General features: G+C 38.7%; 1 protein-coding gene across 13 annotated transcripts in view; it reads left to right on the top strand.

The window, feature by feature from the left end:
- The first annotated feature begins 438 nt into the window (after positions 1–438).
- CCDC66 (coiled-coil domain containing 66) overlaps positions 439–20,995 on the top strand; it is a 62,540-nt gene continuing 41,983 nt past the window's right edge. For 2 of the 13 annotated variants that reach the window (XM_082637436.1, XM_082637440.1), the window contains exons 1-7: positions 440–508; positions 2,258–2,322; positions 2,997–3,022; positions 10,107–10,551; positions 12,056–12,221; positions 12,408–12,511; positions 13,957–14,078. In XM_082637436.1, coding sequence (XP_082493562.1) covers positions 498–508; positions 2,258–2,322; positions 2,997–3,022; positions 10,107–10,551; positions 12,056–12,221; positions 12,408–12,511; positions 13,957–14,078 — 939 coding nt within the window. In that variant the 5' untranslated portion in view covers positions 440–497. Of the gene's footprint in view, positions 549–1,187; positions 1,209–2,257; positions 2,323–2,996; positions 3,023–7,242; positions 8,988–10,106; positions 10,552–12,055; positions 12,222–12,407; positions 12,516–13,919; positions 14,079–14,892; positions 14,995–20,995 lie in introns of those variants that run through there. The other 11 variants (XM_082637435.1, XM_082637442.1, XM_082637431.1 and 8 more) reach the window with 11 other exon arrangements.

The raw sequence follows: 20,995 nt of genomic DNA, 5'->3' as shown, positions 1-20,995 counted from the left end.
CAGGGACTGGGAAGTCCAGAAAATGGGTTCCTAATTTACCCACTAGTGGATTCCAGAGGAGCTTCATGGAGGAAGTGACGTTTAAATTAAGATTTGAAGGATGAATAGCAGTTAGATTCATGTAACGCTAGATTGGAACATGGGCTCTAGGGTTACATAGCTTGACGCAGACCTCAGGCAAGTTGCTTAACCAGCCACCTCCACCTGAGCTGAGGCACTTCTCTGAGAGCTCCCTGTGAACTCTTAGGGCTACAATTCCGAGGAAAGAAGTACCCTCAACATTCTAGAGTCCGGACCAGGTGGGGCGAATCAAGAGGGTCTCCCCGACAGCCCCGCCCCGCTGAGCGCAAGTGCCAGCACGCTCAACCCTGATTGGCCCGCTCTCCCAGCTCGCCGGCATCACTGTATCCAATCGGCGTGGCGCTTGTTGAGCGGCGGCGGCAACCGACGTATACAAGAGGCTTGAGCGTCCTGTGGAGAGCGCAGCCGTTCGCGCCATGAACTTAGGGTAAGCTGTGGAGAGAAAGGTAGTTGTCCGTGGAGAGCGGGTGAGGCTGGGTTGGCTCTTGGAGTCCTTCGCGGGGAGCCTTTCAGGCCTGCGGCGCCCCAAGTAGCTGTGCCCGGCTTCCTGAGGTTGAGGGGGCGAGGGGCTGGGTCGGCCTTTACAGCCTCCGCAGCCTTCCGTTTTCCAGTTAATAACTCGCGAAACTGTGCGTGCCTCCTTTCCGCTTCCTCATTTACCTCAGGAGGGAGAGGGAGGAGAGGCGTGAGAGGAGATAAAAGGTGAGGGCAGGTGGAGAGATAAAGCGTAGCGGCTTCCTGGGGGGAAATCCTGGCCCAGTCCCTGGTGCTTTAAGACCCTGTCTGGTGGTTCTTTGCAGAGTGTGGGAGCGCCCAGAGGAGCTTAGCGGCCTACGTGCCGGGAGCCGAGGCTTCTCGAGGAGTCGTGTATCACCGGTGCCTGGCACCTCATAGGCCCTCATTAAGTAGTGGTTGAGTAAATAAAAAGGACTGTTGCGTGGTTTATCACCACTGGGAAGTTTGATATTTTAAGAAGATGAAAAGTCACCAAACTTACACTCGTGCACCTCGTTTAGCAAATGCTTTCTATGTTCTAGAATCTAGGGATAAGAAACAAGACAGTCCGCCCCTGAAGGCGTTTGCAACGCGGTAGTGCTGAATAGACGTACTTTACGGTTTTATTCAAGGTCTTTCTTTTGCTTAAGTTTCACCGACGTAAACATGAACTGTTTGTAACTGTGCTACCGGGAAACCCTTAAAACCCATTCTTTATGGTGTTTTTATCTTAGTAAGTTGAAATCGTTTGATTTCCCCAACCTTAGCATCACTGCAAATTTCGTGTTTCTTTTTTTGGCCCGCGAGATTTAATTTTGTCCCTTGGACGTCATTTTTGTCCCTGTTGATATGTGTTGGCGTACGTCTTTTCTCTCTCGCTCACTAAAACAGTAAAATAACTGTGTGTACTGCTGTTTTTGTTTTCAGTGGAATTTTTATTAGGACCTTAACAGACGTACAAGTTTCGTTGGTAGTATCTACTGTTACTTCGTGCTCTTGGCGTTTGACAGGCACAGATAAAGTGTAGCGGGCAAAGTTTATTATAGATGTATTGCTGTGATAGTTACAAAAGTGTCACTAAGTGTGAATATGTATTAGTTGAAATATTCAGAATAGAGTAGAACTCCATGCTCAAGCAGTTAATAACCGTGGTGGCAATCTTACAGCTTCATTTTCAAATACTGTTCTAACAGGCCATAGAATATGTTTGTCATGAGACCATTATGAAGCTAATAAATGGTAGCTAGATGTGTTTTGCTCCATTAACATAGGTGAGGAGTTTTGTAACAGCATTATTTTTTCCAGTCTAGAGTTAGAAGAATTAAATGATGTTACGATAACCAGATTAATTTATTCCTTGTCAGTAACAAAATGAAGTTTCAGATTTAAGATGAGAAATTGTTTGTATTGTTGGAAAGTTTCAGTAATTTTCTCCATGAAGTTTTAAATTTTATGTTGAATTGAAAAGTGTTTTAAATTAAAAGAATGGTTTCAACTATACACCAATTTTTAAAAGAAAAGTGAACATCTATAGAAATTTTTTTAAATGGTTTAATATTTACAAGATTCCTTTATAAATTCAGGAGAACAAATTTACTTTCAAGGTTCAACTGAGCATTTCTGTCTATTTAAAATGCTGCTGTTTCTTAAAAATGACAGACAACTTTCTTTTATTTTGCAGAGATGGTTTAAAGCTTGAAACTGAATTATTGGATGGAAAAACCAAGCTAATACTGTCTCCATATGGTATGCTATATTACTAGAAATCTAAAATATTAACTTTTAAATTCCTATGAAAAATGTGTAGTTGTTTAACAGATTTTTTGCTTGTAGTGGAATATTTAAATGACACTTTGAAAAAAAGCTGGTTTCCCTAACTTCCTCAAATTTATTTTTAGCCAAGTAAAGTCAGATTACATCACTGCTTACCACTGTCAGTATTTATTCATATAATTTAATGTTCCAGTATATTTCATTTGTAACGTTTCTTTATTATATTTGTATATAGCAAATATGCTTATTGTCTAATGAATGATCTAGGTAAAACTTATGCAGTTATGTTCTGTGCATGTAAAGAATGTATTGTTTGAGAAAATTCAATTTATAATAAGACCATAGTTTTAAAGTCATTTTTTAGTTTTAGTTTTAAAGCTCAGAGTATGCTTTGGTACTCTCTTCATTCACGTTATTTTCTTTTTCTCTGATCTGTTTATAATTTTACCTTGGAAAATAAACAAAAATGAAATATAAATACTTGAACCACACTGTAAAAGTTAGAACACTCAGGACCTAAAGTTAATGCTTTGAGGGTTAATATTTTTACTTAATATCTTCTTAAAATAATGTTAATTAAAATTTTCTTTGTGACTGCCTTAGTATGTTTTCAGTTGATAGTTTAGTAATTTTTTTTTCTTTTGTAGAACATAAATCAAAAATTTCTGTAAAGGTAAGCCAAATGACTTTGACCTGACTTGTTTTCAAATGTAAAATGAAGTTTACTTTACAGTGGTTTGAAAATAATTCCTGTCAAACTGTTACAAAGGGTTTGGAATGATGGTCAAAAGTTATTATACCTTGCTTTCAGGCTGGTCCTTTTACAGAAATGGAATCATAATTTTTCAGTTTAAAAAGTCTCCTAGAACTCACTTCTCTAGATCAGTTCTGTCCAGTAACACTTTCTGCAGTGATGGAAATATTCTAAGATCAGTGCTGTCCAATATGATAGCCACTAGCCATGTGTAGTTATTAAGCACTTGAATGTGGCCAGTGAATTTTTAATTGTTTGATTTTTAATTTAATAGCTACTGTACTGGACAGTGCAACTCGTGACATCTTTAAAAATAGTCAAACTTTAAAGCAAAATTTTTTTTTCATACTCAAATTGCATTTTCCCACACCAAAAAGATGTATTTGATTGACAAAATCTTACATGCATTTAGCTTTCTCCTCTAAGAGGTTACACTTGAGCTAAATAATAGTGTTCCTTTTAAATTATTTTTCTTTATCAGGAACCCACAGTGCCTTTTTCTACAAAATACATTACTGTTTCAAAATTTTGATACCACTACTTTTCTTGTTTCCCATTTCTTTTTCCATTAAGCAGCAGAAATTTCTACTCTCCCCCTCTATAACTTACTGTAGCCCATTTTATTTTGCAGCATCTTAAAGTCTGTCTTTCCATATCTTGAATAGAGACTGGTTTGGGTGATGTGGCCCTTTTCTCTTCAACTCTGAACCCTTGATGGCTTTGCTGTTTCTTCCTGGTTTAATCAAGGTGGAAAAGTTGCTTGAGAACCCAACATATCAATTACTTGATAAATGGGTAACGCTGATCAGAGTAATTCCACAAGCTACCTTTAAAAATTATTACATGCACACACACACACACACACACATATACACATACACAGTATATACATACCCTGCGTGTTCCCTTAATCACAGAATACAGATTGTATAGTTTTTTCCTAACCCTGCCCTATTAAAATATTGCAACTGGGGCTTCCCTGGTGGCGCAGTGGTTGAGAGTCCGCCTGCTGATGCAGGGGACACGGGTTCGTGCCCCGGTCCGGGAAGATCCCACATGCTGCAGAGCGGCTGGGCCCGTGAGCCATGGCCACTGAGCCTGCGTGTCCGGAGCCTGTGCTCCACAACAGGAGAGGCCACAACAGTGAGAGGCCCGTGTACGGCAAAAAAAAAAAAAAAAAAAAAAAAAAAATTACAACTAACTGTTCTTATTTGAGTCACATTAACAAATACAGTGCTCCTTTTCATGCTCCTAGATAGAAATCAACTATTACACATAGTTTTTTTTTTTTTATCTTCACCTGACCTCAGTTCTGTCACACATGTTCCCTCTTCGATTGTGTCCTTAATGGATGTGCTATAGTCACTACATTTGTGAAGACATTTCATTATCTTTTTAACCAACTTAGAACATCTGGAGATCCCCGTTTATGCCTGTAATAAACAAAGTTACTAGTCTTGGACTTTTGGTAGAATCATTACAAAATTCTTCTAGCAGTTTAGGGATTTTTTTATTCTAGGATTCTTCTTTCCAGAGTAACTAATAAGTCTCTGCTGATGTTGATCTTAAATTATTTATTGTCTTAAAGCAGATTGTTTGGGTTTATTTCTCTTGCTTTTGGGATTCCAAAATACTGATTCATGGTAACTATGCGAAGTGATGGGTATGTTAATTAGCTTGATTGTGGTGATTATTCCACAATGTATACATATATCAAATCATCAAATTTTACACCTTAAATATATATGATTTTTTTTTTTTTTTCGGTACGCGGGCCTCTCACTGTTGTGGCCTCTCCCGTTGTGGAGCACAGGCTCTGGACACTCAGGCTCAGCGGCCATGGCTCACGGGCCCAGCCAGTCCACGGCATGTGGGATCCTCCTGGACCGGGGCACGAACCCGTGTCCCCTGCATCAGCAGGCGGACTCTCAACCACTGCGCCACCAGGAAAGCCCAAATATATATGATTTTTAATGGTCAATTAAATCTCAGTAAAGCTGGAAAAAAATACTGATGCAACCTAAATCTCCTTTCTATATTGACTTTATTTCAAGGAGCTTCTCTTCCCTTATTTAGGTTCCTGAGATGCTTATTTCTTTCTTTGCTCTTCACAGAAGACAAAAACCAAAAACAGTAGTGCTGTCTTCCTTTTATTGATTTAATCAGTTTTTTAGTTTCCAAAATCTCACAGTTCTGTAGATACATGTTGAATTCTCTTTTCTGTAAGTTATTCATGAATTCACTCATCATAGTGCTTTTCTTCTACTGGGGTAAGCTCCTAAGTGACTATAGTACCTACATTTCTGTTTTTCCTCTTCCTCACAGGTTGAATTCCTGTCGTGTACATAGTGTGCTCTTTAAACACTGAACTCTATCTCATCATCATCAAGTTTAACAAACTGTGGTCAGAGTACTTTAATTCTTTCAAAATCTCTCCTGTACTTTTCTTTAATCTGTGGTAATAAATATGAAGTAAAGATGGTTACCAGTCTAATTTCTTAAGCTTTTATAGGAAGATAAATGAGAGAAATATTAATGATTCAGTGTCATGGGTAATTTATAAATTCTAACCTCAAAATTATCTCACAATTAGTTGAAATATAAAACATCTTAAAATTTTCGCAGGTATTTCTGTGTGTGAGAGTCAGAATGGTAACACACTAAAAGATGTATACAATATTAGTGCTAGGTAGCACATTTTATATTTTAAAATGTTAATCTTCTCTGATTCTTTCTGGCGTTGGGATCCTGGCCCTATACAAATTGTGAAGTCGGCCAGCGTTAAATGCATTGGACGCTGTCTTTATATATATTTTTAATATTAGGAAAAGTACTGGTACAATCAAAACTAGGTAAGAGAACAGCATGCTACCTAAAAATGTTGATGATGTGAAGACCTATTTGATGTATTAAAATTCATCTAATCCAGTAAACACTTGGGAAATGATTTGGGCTAGATTGCTTTTTCCTATTAATTAACCTGAACATAATTGAATATTTATTTGGTAGTTCATGGATTTTTTTGCTGCCTTCACTCATTGCTCTTCTCTGGCATTAAGCTACAAACGTATTCAGGATTGAGCTGCATGTATATTGATCTCATGCCAGACATTGCTACCCCCTTTTTTTTATTACATAATTTTTAGATGACTTTTTCTGTGTGTTACTTCTGATTTAAGTGGAATGTGGCAAAATAGTTCTAGTTAAATTGGAGCTCTAATTAATAGGTTTCTGTTTAACAAGGATTTACTGCAGCTGTAAAACTCCATATGTGTGTACAGCTCCATTCTTGGCTTTGTTTGTTCTGTGACTGAGAGAAAAATGGAGTAAAACCTAGTTCATGTTTCCTAGAAGCAGGGGTGTCAGTCAGGTAAATAACTATATAATACATGTAGAATAAAATGTGTGCCATACTAGGGTTATAAAAAGAAGAAAACTGTGGAAAGCAGGTCTTTGTGGTTCAGGGAGACAGGGAATGCTTCATAAATGAGGTGACACTTTAATTAGAACTTAAAAGGTGAAGGAGATTTTCATAGTGAAAGAAGTAGGGTAGTATATTCTAAACTCAGAGAAAATAGTGGGCAAAAATACCAAGGTACAAAACATAATTTGCATTTGGGGGATAGTGTGTATATCAGCGGGGAATGTAGAACATAAAACTTAGGGAGGGTGGTTACAATCATGAGGAGTTTAAATGTATACACAGAGGGTTTGAACTTATTTGATTTGCATGTAGGGAGCGTTAAAGAATTTTTGAAAGTAGACTAGATATGATTTGTGTTGTAGGAAAGGGCTTCAGGCAATTGTTTGAGGGACAGATTATCATAACAGAGACACTACTTAAGGGCCAATTATATTAGTCCAGGGAGAGTCTTATGAGACCCTGAAGCATGGTGGCTAGCAGAATGGAAAGAAGGGGACAAAAGTGAGAGACTTTTTAAGATACGTTTAGGGAATACACTACACTTCTTAGCAGTTTGAGTGAGAAACTGATTAGAGAACTGACATACTCAGCTGTTAATGATCCCAAAAATGTCAGTATGAGTCAAAGAAGGGTAGGATTAGTAATAGCTGTAGTCGTTGGAGACTGGGGTGGCAGAGCTTAGCTCTGTAACCTATGTGCAGTCTGCTGATAATTTGCCTAATCCACACAGTGGTTTTCAAAAACTAGAATGAATTGTAAGTGTCTAAAAAATGGAACTTTTAAGGTAAAATATGGCATTCTTGGTTCTCTTGAAGTACTGGATGATCTAGCAAGTAGACTCAGATTCCTCTTTGGCAATGTAGGCTGCTTCTGAGGGGTGGCTACCTCCTTTAGACAAAAAAAGTGCTCTTCAGTTATCCTAGTTCCCACCCAGGCTAATTTACACTACGTATTTGAATTTGCCACCTCTCATTTAGAGTTAGTTATATAAAAATAGCCACAGAGATAGGAGGGTAAAAGGGCATTTTAGATTGTGGTATTGGTATTATCAAAAGTCTAAAGCCTGGAGTAAAAGGGTATAGGTGAGGTGAAGAAGGTAATAAAGAGATTTTACTACTGATAATACAGGTACATTTTAAAAAGAAAGGTAAAATGGGGTTGATTTATTGGTCAAAGTGTGGTTGTGTATTATGTCATTTTTGAAAGACAAGGACATTTTGGATATGATGAGCCAGATGAAAGCCATGTGGCATCTACCCCACTCCTTGATAACAAGAATCTTGTCTTACTCATTTTATACCTCCAACATCTTTCCCATAGTGTTGATCACCTAAAAAGCAATACTTAGTATTTATTGAATGACTGTTGAATTATTTTATGTTAGATGGGTTTGCAGAAATGTACAGTGGGATAGATTTGAGATAAGCTGTAATCAGTAGTGTGGTAATGAAAACCTGAATTTAGGTGTATTGTCACGTAAAAGGGGAGAAAAAGATATTTGGAAGGAAGGAATGACCAGTACTTGCTGGTAAGCTAAAGAAGACCGTGAAGGAGGATAAAGAGTCAAAGATGACTCCATGGTTGCTGGTCTGAAAGATTAGAACAACAGTGCTACAGAAATGAGATATTTTGGAAAGGAGAGCTAATTTGGGGGAGAAAGAGAAAGAATTCAGTCTTTAAAATGGTATGGTTGAAGATAGTAATACAACAAAAATTTACTGAAACCTACCCTGTTCCACTCACTGTTCAGATACTGGGGACACAGCAATAGACAAAGCAAACAAAAATCTCTGCCCTGGGCTTCCCTGGTGGTGCAGTGGTTAAGAATCTGCCTGCCAATGCAGGGGACACGGGTTCGGGCCCTGGTCCAGGAGGATCCCACATGCCGCAGAGCTACTAAGCCTGTGTGCCACGACTACTGAAGCCCACACGCCTAGAGCCCGTGCTCCGCAACAAGAGAAGCCACAGGCAATGAGAAGTCCGCGCACTGCAACAAAGAGTAGCCCCCGCTTGCCGCAACTAGACAAAGCCGCGGGCAGCAATAAAGACCCAGTGCAGCCTAAAATAAATAAAATAAATAAATTAAAAAAAAAATCTCTGCCCTGTAGTGTTTACATTAGAAAAAGGTGGGAACTTCCCTGGTGGCGCAGTGATTAAGAATCTGCCTACCAGTGCAGGGGACACGGGATCCATCCCTGATCTGGGAAGATCCCACGTGCCGCGGAGCAACTAAGCCCGTGCGTCACAACTACTGAGCCTGCGCTCTAGAGCCCGCGAGCCACAACTACTGAAGCCTGCACGCCTAGAGCCCACGCTCCGCAACGAGAGAAGCCACTGCATTGAGAAGCCCACGCACCTCAAAGAAGAGTATCCCCGCTCGCCACAACTAGAGAAAGCTTGTGCACAGCAACGAAGACCCGATGAAGACAAAAATAAATTAATAAATTGGAAAAAAAAAAGGTGAAATGGGCAAAAAATAATCAAAATAAATATAGAATATTACAGGACAAAAGTGCTATAGAGAAACATGAGAGAAAGGGAAGGGGCACAGTCATTTCGGGCACAGTAGCCTTGGGAAAGTGGGGAATGCTAGGGAGGTGGGAGTGAAGTTAGATCAGGAAGCCTGCAATTTTTTTTTTTTTTCTTTTTTTTTTTCTTTTTGCGGTATGCGGGCCTCTCACCGCTGTGGCCTCTCCCGCTGCGGAGCACAGGCTCCGGACGCGCAGGCCCAGCGGCCATGGCTCACGGGCCCAGTCGCTCCGCGGCATATGGGATCCTCCCAGACCGGGGCACGAACCCGCATCCCCTGCATCGGCAGGCGGACTCCCAACCACTGCGCCACCAGGGAGGCCCAAGCCTGCAATTTTTAATAGGGTGTTCAGAGAAGACCTCACTGAGCCAGTGATGTTGAGCCAAGATTTGAACGTGGTGAGTGAATGAGCCATGTAAAATCTGAAGGAATAATGTCCCAAGTAGAGGCACTGACTAGTGCTAAGGCCTATGACTGGAGGTTCTTATTGAAATTGAGATTATTACAGTTATGGGTAGTTACAAGGTCAGTATAAGATATCACTGTGGCAATGAGTAACTGAGGTAGCATGGAAGATAAGAGTATAGGAACAGAGGTCAAGGAAATGAGGCCAGGGTATTGAAAGAACATGAAAGCACCAATAATTAAGACAGGAGTTAGGTTAGAGAGAGGGGTGGTGACCCACAAGCTAAGTTATTCAAGGAATAAGGGCTAGTAACCTACTGGTGTATAAATGCCTGTAAAGAAAGGTAGTGTGGGTGTTAGAATCATGACATGAGATTCAAAGCTGAAGCAGAATGGACTGTAAACGCCTAGAATAAAAGTTGTTTTGTAATCTTCATTATCCTGAAATAAAATAATAATTTCCAGTTGTTAATGAAGCTTTCAAGTGAAGATTTGCAAAGGTTGAGTGTTAGTTTCTCATGGTATATTATCTAACTAGCAAAATGAGAAAAAAAAGTTGCGAAGCCTGACTTATCACTGATTATATAAAGATAATTGTTGATTTTTCGTGGGCTCTTGTAAAGAATAAATTTCTGGTGTTTTAGCAGATGGGAAATAAGACCAAGATTGCAAAATGTCCTTTAAGAAATAAACAAACTGGATACATTCTGAAATCACAAAATACTTGTGTCAGGAGTGAAAAACTTTCGCAAAAGAAGAGAATTGGTTCAGAAACTTCATTGGCAAAAAGTGAAAAAAATAGTATGACTTTTTCACCCACTAAGGATTTGTGCAAGCAGTATGCAGATAAAGGCCATCTTCATATACAGAAAGAAATTTCACCTGCAACCCCTAATATACAGAAGACTAGAAACAGCATAAATGCATTTGTAGTAGCTAAACAGAAGCCTTGCAAAAAGCACATCACAGCTGAAAATGTGAAGAGCAGTTTGGTGTGTCTAACACAAGACCAACTACAACAGATTTTGATGACTGTAAACCAAGGAAATAAATCAGTTTCCCTGACTGAGAATGGAAAGGAGGAAACAAGTAAGATTTTTCTGAAGTTTTAATATTAATTTTATCAATATGTAAGTTTTAGAATTTGAGTTTCATTGGATTTTACATAACTGTGCCTCTTAAATTCTAGTTTAACATGTAACAGTGTTTTAAAATAAACGTTTAAAATAAATAAATAAATAAACGTTTAGAAAACATTCTCATAGGCAGAATTACTTTTGTAGTTAAAATATGCCATGTTTTAAGGTTAATGCTCAGAATATTATTTTCATGTACCATGGCCTTAAGAAACCCAGTTTCTGTGGATTTTAGATTTTAGTACAGAAAGCTGTTGTACTAATTTTGGAAGGTAGGAGGCTTTACTTACATGAAAACTAATTATGTAAAATGTTCTAAAAAATTGCTATTGTATTTCTAATGAAAAACGAGGGAATTTTGCTATGAAGATTTGACATGAGTTGCTGAAAAGGATTATTTTCCTGGCCCCGGCTTTTGCTCTTCCTGACTCTCAATCCTTGCTACGAATTGGCAGCACTATCTTCTTAACCAGCGTAAAACACTGACTTGGAAGTAATGGCATATTATATGCCTTCTATTTTACTAGTCAGGGTATTGTATTATGTTTTTAAAAGCCTTCTAGTTTCAGCTTTGAGCTAAGGAATTGTGACTATGAATAGAAATATTATTAAAATTTTGTTAAGCAACCGTGAAATAAATAAAAATAAAATTAACAGTCACCAGGAAGAGGCCCCACAACTGGTCTGGGGACCAGGTAGCTCCTTAGCACTCCCAAGGGGCTCAAAATGGAGTCATTTGCCTTCTCTTGGTATAGATTATTCTTTGTAAAGTCAGGGAGCTAACTTTGATCTTTAAGGCTAGAATTCTAGCTCAAAGAACAAAAAATAAAAACTTACTGGGCGTAATGAGAGATGATATCAACAAAGTTAAAAGCAGAATTTGCCTAATCATATAATGACCTGCATATTAGATATGCTTTCTCTCCATTGGGAGAACTATCACATTGAGGAATTTTTGAGCCAAGCATATGAGCCCTGTGTAAAACATTTGGAATAGATACAGCTGGGATATAGAGACAGTGGTCCATGGAAAAGTTCATCACTGATTGCTTTCCCAGCTAAATGAGAAAAATAAGGGCAAGGTAATGAGTTTTTTATAAAGCTGTTTGCATTTATTCTCCTTTAAGTTGTGATTTGTATTATCATTTATATTATTTGTAAAAGTGTTGTTGGCAAGAGTAAATGGAGGTTTTTTTGGTTGTTGCTTGTTTTCTTATTTGAAACAAAAGTTTGTATGGCTATGGCCATACCTCTGGGTCATTTAACCTCTGAGGCTCAGTTACCTTTTTTGACAAAAAGGGAATCGTAATACGCACTGCAAGGACTGCTGTAAGAGGTGATTAATTAGATGATGTGTAAAGCCGTGTTTTTTTAAAACTGTGTAACTGTATCAAGATAAGGTATTATAATAGATGTAATTTTAGTATTCATTTTAAAGCATGCATTTTACCTTCTAGGTCAGTATAGTCTAAATTTAAACAATATTCCTGATCAGCCAAAGGATGAGAACATCATGGGACTTCCGCAAAAAACTGAGGCCATTTCATCTGTTCAGGATAAAAAAAAGTCTGTTTTAAATGAAAATCAGGTGACATCTAATCAGTATGAGCAGAAAATTGCCACGTATGTAACTCACATCTGTTGTTTTGGGGTCATCTTGGGAATATGGTTTTACTTTTCCTTGACTTGTATGTGAAATATTTACTCTGAAGACTAGAGCTATTTAAAAGTTTATTACTTAATATTTATGGAGTAAGTTATATAGAAACATATGATAAGGTTTCTGTTATTTTTTGTGTCTTGTCTTAGAGAGAATATATGGAAACCAGCTGACATATTCAGTACTCTGGGAGAAAGAGAACGTGATAGAGGTTTGTTGGAAGCAAAAAAAGCCCAGTGGAGGAAAGAGCTTGGTAGGTAATTATTGCACATTTTATTATAGTTTTGTTGGCTTAAGGAATGTATATTGAGGATGAAGTACATCTTGCAGTATGATATTATCAAAAACCTTGTTTTATAACATTCACCATCTAGAGTAGTTCTTTGCAAATGGCATAAGAAACTTTGTGATTTCACATTCCCTTATGTTATATCTTTTTGTTTGCTGCTCTGTGGTGTGCACCAAAAGCCACAGATGAACATTAATATCATCAGTACCCTTCTGGAGCTCAGAGATTCCTAAACATTTCTCATTTCCTGAGAATCCATTTTCATATTTTTCCATTACAGAAATTCTATGGGTTAAAGATGGTTTTATTTAAAAATAATTCATTTTAAAAATTAAAACATTCTAATCAAGAATCATCAATATGATATCAATCAGTATATCCCATACAAAAATAAGCTTATTTCTTTTTTTCAGTCTGTAGACATCATAACAGAAAAAGTTATAATTTCTGTTAAGTAGGGTCTTAAGGAAAGTAAGATAATAACTAAGAAACTCCTGTTACTTCTTGGACTAGACTTAGGGTCCAGGTATCAGAGTTTGGAAAGTAAACAAGGTAATAGTTGTACTTAGGAATAGTTGTACTAAAAGCATGAAGATGGGATTCACTGTCCACTGAACTGGAAAGTCCTGCCAGTTAGTCACAACCCTTCCAGGACAGGTGATCTAGAAAAAGATAAGCGAAGAAATAGGGAATGAATTGATGTTGGAAGTCAAAGTAATAGAATAATAAAGAAATTAAATGTATGGTAGCAGTATCAGAAGGTTTGGAGATCTGATGTGTTTTATATCATAATTGCAGCTTTAAATGTTTTTTCAGTACAAATTTGGACACATGATTTTATGTACTTTACTTTTCAGCAGTTATAAATAATAATGGCTGACATTTATTAAATATTTACTTTGTGTGAGGCCCTATACTGAAAATAGGCGCTATTATTACTCTGATTTCACAGAATAAAAAATGGGGTTTAGAGGGATGAACATCATTTTGCCCACAGTCACACAGCCGGGAAGTGGTTGAACCTGAATTTGACCCCAGAGTTCTCTGAGTCCAGAGTTCTAGCTTTTAAGCCTTATAGTAATAAATAAATGAACATTACTGTAGAGTAGAACCTCACAATAATTAGCATACTATAAAATATGTTCTGAAAAAATTGCTCCTTATTTATAATTGTAGTAAAACAAACATTTTTACATCCATTTATGCCATACTTAAATTTGGTTCTGATTAAACATTTTCTTTTATTCCATATCCTTAAAATTCTTCTCTGTCTTGTGAGTTAATCTCCTTCCTAAAAAACAGTTTTGATCTGTGTTGGAATCTGCACTCTTTAAGAAGGTCATGATTTGTTTACGTCATTTTTTTTTTACAGTTTTTGTATATTTTTTTAAAAAGGACATTATTTACAGATGAACAGGTTGCTTTAAAGAAGAAAGAAAAAGAAGCTTCTGAAAAATGGAATAATCCATGGAAAAAATCTGAAAGTGATAAAATAGTATGGGAAAAACTTCAAATTCTTGATCAGGCTAAGGTAAAAGTATCAAAATCAGGCACTTATGGAATATAAGATACCTTAATTGTAGTTTTTTAATGCTAAGCCTTGTTTATATCATCAGCTTTTTTTTTTTTTAATTTATTTATTTATTTATGGCTGCATTGGGTCTTTGTTGCTGCACACGGGCTTTTCTCTAGTTGTGGTGAGCGGGGGCTACTCTTCGTTGCGGTGCACGGGCATCTCATCGCAGTGGCTTCTCTTGTTGCAGAGCATGGGTTCTAGGCACACGGGCTTCGGTAGTTGTGGCTCACAGGCTCTAGAGCGCAGGCTCCGTAGTTGTGGTGCACGGGCTTAGTTGCTGCACGGCATGTGGGATCTTTCCCGACCAGGGCTCGAACCCGTGTCTCCTGCGTTGGCAGGCAAATTCTTAACCACTGTGCCACCAGGGAAGTCCCTCATAAAGCTTATTTTTGAAGCTTATTCGTTTTTTTAAAACTCACTTTTCATATGGTATTTTAAAACAATGTTATTTTGAATTAAATTATGACCACCTCAGCTACTCTGTTTGCATTCTGTAAATAGTCTTACTATGTTAGTAGGTGAGTGTAAAGGCCCCTGGCACCTCCTTTAGGCTCCTATAAAAGAGCTCCATGATGTTATAGATGACCACAAAACTCTACCACTGACCATGTGGTATCCACTACAAGGTTATCAAATCAAACATAAGTGATTGCTTATCAAACATAAGTATATACCATGTGTCCCTTGGGTAGTGCTTTGGGGACCTTTAAATTTTGCATGTATTTAATACTAGACAAAAAAGTGCCCTTGTTTTTCTTTTTGTTGTTAGACTTCTGCTAGCTATTCTAGGATTCTGTCACAGTCTCCCAGTCAGGTAATGGTGATCCAGGCTGACGGGCACTCACTACCTAGAGCTAGTCAGATTTTAGAGGTAAGTTCTAAATGTCATTACTTTGAATATATAAGCCCTTTAGTATTTGATGACTATATAACGTATTTTCCTTGAAGAAGTGAATCTAAATACTCTTTTAAATTACCAGTTAATTTTTATTGAGTGCAGTATGTTCCTTAAATTTTTTTTTTAATTAATTTATTTTGTTTTTGGCTGCGTTGGGTCTCCGTTGCTGTGCGCGGGCTTTCTCTAGTTGCAGTGAGCGAGGGCTACTCTTCGTTGCGGTGCTTGGGCTTCTCATTGTGGTGGCTTCTCATGTTGCAGAGCACGGGCTCTAGGCATGCAGGCCTCAGTAGTTGTGGCACATGGGCTCAGTAGTTGTGGCTTGCGGGCTCTGGAGCGCAGGCTCAGTAGTTGTGGTGCACGGGCTTAGTTGCTCCGCGGCATGTGGGATCTTCCTGGACCAGGGTTCAAACCCGTGTCCCCTGCATTGGCAGGTGGATTCTTCTTTTTTTTTTTTTTAACACCTTTATTGGAATATAATCGCTTTACAATGTTGTGTTAGTTTCTGCTATATAACAGAGTGAATCAGCTATATGTATACACATACCCCATATACCCTCCCTCTTGTGTCTCCCTCCTACCCTCCCTATCCCACCCCTCTAGGTGGTCACAAAGCACCAAGCTGATCTCCCTGTGCTATGCAGCTGCTTCCCACTAGCTATCTATTTTACATTTGGTCGTGTATATATGTGAGTGCTACTCTCTCACTTCATCCCACCTTCCCCTTCCCCTTCCCCCGTCTCATGTCCATTCTTTATGTCTGCATCTTTATTCCTGTCCTGCCCCTAGATTCATCAGAACCTTTTTTTTTTTTAGATTCCATATATATGTGTTAGCATGCAGTACTTGTTTTTCTCTTTCTGACTTATTCACTCTGTATGACAGACTCTAGGTCCATCCACCTCACTACAAATAACTCAATTTCATTTTTTTATGGCTGAGTAATATTCCATTATATATATGTGTCACATCTTCTTTATCCATTCATCCGTTGATGGACACTTAGGTTGCTTCCATGTCCTGGCTATTGTAAATACTGGACAGGCGGATTCTTAACCACTGCGCCACCGGGCCAGCCCTGCTCCTTAAATTTTAAAAAAGTTATTAACTGTTTCTTTTTTTCCTTCCTAATGAACATTTACATTTTAACAAATGTATTCTGAAAATAAGGCAGTAATCTAAAGGTATGATTCTGGTGGTAGACATTTTCAGTACTGGTAGAGTTCTTATAGAACCCTGCCAGTTAGATTGTTTGCATGGCAGCTTGTTCTGCTCCATATAGGACTGACTAGCCTACATCAGTTTATGGTCTGTTGATAATTTTACATTAACAAAAGGAATGAAATATGAATTACGTTTTTCTGTGTTCCCAAAAGCACTTTGACCAAATGTTAAAAGGCAATAAATTAGTCTTGCTAGAAGTTATTTTGGAAAACTCTATAGTTCTGGATGATAATTCTAAGTTTTTAAAGTTTAGAAATTGATGCATGCACATACTACTAAAAACTGCAAATAAAACTATTCATGACGTTGTTGAGAATCAGTTGTAAGCTTATTTACTTTTCAATATTAGGATTAAAAAAACTTTAATGCTAAAAATATTAGGTATTTCTGTTACCGAAATGTCAGTTGAAGTGTTAGCATATCATTTATTATTGCTTATTTTGCATGGCTTTTTAGGTCATTTATTATCTGGGAGTAAGCCATACTATGATTGTTAATGCAAATAAAGAATTAACCATTTAAGGTGACTTTTAGTTTTTTAGCCTTTTTTTTTTTTAACGATAGCATGTGTCATTTTTTTTTTAATAGTCTAGAAAACCAGTAAAGTTATTTATATTTTGGAGTCAGAGATAGGGGTTGGGGATGGGAGAAAGACTAGAAAGGAAATCATATACTAAATCCAGAGCTGGGCAACCAAGGATTAGAGTATGATTATCTATGCATATTTTTACTGTTTAAATGTAGTTTTTATGTATTTATGTGTGAATGCTATAAGATAATGGAGAGGTGCTACTGGGGAGACATGAGCTGTAACAAAAAAATCCCCCTTTAAATACCTGAAAGCAGTTGGTTTCATAAATCCCAGCCATAGCCACAACCATTTATATTGCTTGAATATTAAGTTAACCTCTTCATGTAATTGAGAGGAGGAGAAATTTAGTTGCAAGCAGAATCATCAAGGCCAATTTTGTTAAAACAGGAGGTAATGCGGGGCTTCCCTGGTGGCGCAGTGGTTGAGAGTCCGCCTGCCGATGCAGGGGACACGGGTTCGTGCCCCGGTCCGGGAAGATCCCACGTGCTGCGGAGCAGCTAGCCCCGTGAGCCATGGCTGCTGAGCCTGCGCGTCCGGAGCCTGTGTTCCGCAACGGGAGAGGCCACAACAGTGAGAGGCCCACGTACCGCAAAAAAAAAACCAAAACATGAGGTAATGCATATAAAGTGCATAAGACAGTGGCTGACATATAACAAGTGTTTAATGAAAGTTTGCTCTAGTTACAATTTATAAAGCATAGGTCCATTCTGAACCCTGAGGCCGCTAAGAGTCAATCCTCTCACCATCTTCCTTTCCTCTCTCCTCTTCTTGATTCTCAGTCTTACTCCCTCTCCCCCAGTTGAATGGCCCTGCATTCTCTTTCCTGTATTGTTCAGCCCAAACATTTTTTTACACTGTGCAGCTTAAAATTTCTTTTTGTGTTTCTAAGAAATTTACTTACAGCCTCAGCCTTTGTGAGAATACCTCACCTCCATGAAACCTTGGCTTTCCCTAATGACTAGGCCTTCCTGGGAAACCTCTTAAGTGAAGGGAGTATATTCTAGCATACTGTCTAACACGGGATAGAAAGTGAGGTTATCATTCTGCTAGCTTCTTTTTTTTTTTTTTTTTTAAGCGGTACGCAGGCCTCTCACTGCTGTGGCCTCTCCCGCTGCGGAGCACAGGCTCCGGACACGCAGGCTCCGGGGCCATGGCCCAGCCGCCCTGTAGCACGCGGGATCCTCCCGGACCGGGGCACGAACCCGTGTCCCCTGCATCGGCAGGCAGACTCCCAACCACTGCACCACCAGGGAAGCCCTCTGCTAACTTCTTATTGCTACCACCAGACCATAGTTCTGCAGTTAGCAAACAAAAACTTCCTCTTAATTTTTGGTGGTAAAAATTTGGTGGTAAAATATACATAACATCAAATTTACCCTTTTGTGGTGGTAAAATACACGTAACATAAAATTTACCATTTTAATCATTTTTAAGTCTACAGTTAAGTGGCATTAAGTGCATTCTCACTGTCTTGCAACCATCACCACTATCCATCTCCAGAATTTTTTAATCATTCCAAACTGAAACTATACCCATTAAATAGTAACTCCCCATTTCTCCCTCCCCTTAGCCCCTGGCAACCACCATTCTACTTTCTGTCTCTATGAATTTGATTATTCTCAGTATGTTTAAGTGGACTAACACAATATTTGTCCTTTTGTGTCTGACAGATTTCACTTAATGTTTTCAGGGTTCATCCATGTTGTAAACATGTATCAGAATTCTACTCCTTTTTAAGGCTGAAAATATTCCATTTTATGTATGATACTACATTTTGTTTATCCATTCATCCAAATGTTGATGGACATTTGAGTTGTTACCACCTTTTGGCTATTGGGAATAATGCTGTTATGAACCTTGATGTACAGATAATCTCCCCAAGTCTGTATTTGCAAGTCTTCTGGATATATACCTATAAGTGAAATTGCTGGATCATATGGTAGTTTTATGTTTTATCTTTTTATGTTAAATTTTTACCAGTTTTGATAATTTTATTTTTAATTGTTATACTGTTTACACAGCTCCTGCACCATTGTGCATTCCCATCAGCAGTGCACAAGGGTTCTGATTTCTCTACATCTTCACCAACACTTGTTCTTTTCTTTTTTTTTTTTTGGTTGATAGCCATCCTAATGGATGTGGAGTGGTGTCTCATTGTAGTTCTGATTTACATTTCCCTAATGATTCGTGATGTTGAGCATTTTCTCATGTGCTTATTGGCCATCTGTATATCTTCTTTGAAGAGATGTCTATAAGTCCTTGTCCATTTTTTTTAACATCTTTATTGGAGTATAATTGCTTTACAATGGTGTGTTAGTTTCTGCTTTATAACAAAGTGAATCAACTGTACATATACATACATCCTCATATCTCCTCCCTCTTGCGTCTCCCTCCCACCCTCCCTATTCCACGCCTCTAGGTGGTCACAAAACACTGAGCTGATCTCCCTGTGCTATGCAACTGCTTCCCACTAGCTATCTATTTTACATTTGGTAGTATATATAAGTCCATGCCAATCTCACTTCGTCCCAGCTTACCCGTCCCCCTCCCTGTGTCCTCAAGTCCATTCTCTACATCTGCATCTTTATTCCTGTTCTGCTGCTAGGTTCTTCAGAACCTTTTATGTTTTTTTTTAAGATTCCACATATATATGTTAGTTATACGGTATTAATTTTTCTCTTTCTGACTTATTCACTCTGTATGACAGACTCTAGGTCCATCCACCTCACTACAAATAACTCAATTTCATTTCTTTTTATGGGCAAGTAATATTCCATTGTATGTATGTGCCACATCTTCTTTATCCATTCATCTGTCGATGGACACTTAGGTTGCTTCCATGTCCTGACTATTGTAAGTAGAGCTGCAGTGAACATTGTGGTACATGACTATTTTTGAATTATGGTTTTCTCAGGGTATATGCCCAATAGTGGAATTGCTGGGTCATATGGTAGTTCTAGTTTTAGTTTTTTAAGGAACTTCCATACTGTTCTCCATAGTGGCTGTATCAATTTACATTCCCACCAACAGTGCAAGAGGGTTCCCTTTTCTCCACACGCTGTACAGCATTTATTTTGTGTAGGTTTTTTGATGATGGCCATTCTGACCGGTGTGAGGTGATACCTCATTGTAGTTTTGATTTGCATTTCTCTGATGATTTGGGATGCTGAGCATCCTTTCATGTGTTTGTTGGCAATCTGTATATCTTCTTTGGAGAAATGCCTATTTAGGTCTTCTGTCCATTTTTGGATTGGGTTGTTTGTTTTTTTGATATTGAGCTGCATGAGTTGCTTGTAAATTTTGGGGATTAATCCTTTGTCAGTTGTTTCATTTGCACATATTTTCTCCCATTCTGAGGGTTGTCTTTTCGTCTTGTTTACGGTTTCCTTTGCTGTGCAAAAGCTTTTTAAGTTTCATTAGGTCCCGTTTGTCTATTGTTCTTTTTATTTCCATTTCTCTAGGTGGTGGGTCAAAAAGGATCTTGCTGTGATTTATGTCATAGAGTGTTCTGCCTATGTTTTTGTGGTTTTTTTTGTTTTTGTTTTTGTTTTTTTTGCGGTATGCGGGCCTCTCATTGCTGTGGCCTCTCCCGTTGCAGAGCACAGGCTCCGGATGCACAGGCTCAGCGGCCATGGCTCACGGGCCCAGCCGCTCCGCGGCATGTGGGATCTTCCCGGACCGGGGCATGAACCCGTGTCCCCTGCATTGGCAGGCGGACTCTCAACCACTGCGCCACCAGGGAAGCCCGTGCCTATGTTTTCCTCTAAGAGTTTTATAGTGTCTGGCCTTACATTTAGGTCTTTAATCCATTTTGAGTTTATTTTTGTGTATGGTGTTTTAGGGAGTGTTCTAATTTCATACTTGTACATGTACCTGTCCAGTTTTCCCAGCACCACTCATTAAGGAGACTGTCTTTTCTCCATTGTATATTCTTGCTTCCTTTATCAAAAATAAGGTGACCAGGGCTTCCCTGGTGGCGCAGTGGTTGGGAGTCCGCCTGCCGATGCAGGGGGCGCGGGTTCGTGCCCTGGTCCGGGAGGATCCCACGTGCCGTGGAGCGGCTGGGCCCGTGAGCCATGGCTGCTGAGCCTGCGTGTCCGGAGCCTGTGCCCCGCAATGGGAGAGGCCACAGCAGTGAGAGGCCCGCATACCACACACACA

Source organism: Mesoplodon mirus (genome assembly GCF_964341445.2).
Source record: "Mesoplodon mirus genome assembly, chromosome: 12".
In the NCBI taxonomy this organism is placed as follows: domain Eukaryota; kingdom Metazoa; phylum Chordata; class Mammalia; order Artiodactyla; family Ziphiidae; genus Mesoplodon; species Mesoplodon mirus.
Note: the sequence above shows the minus strand (reverse complement) of the source record. Positions and strands in the feature narration are given on the sequence as shown.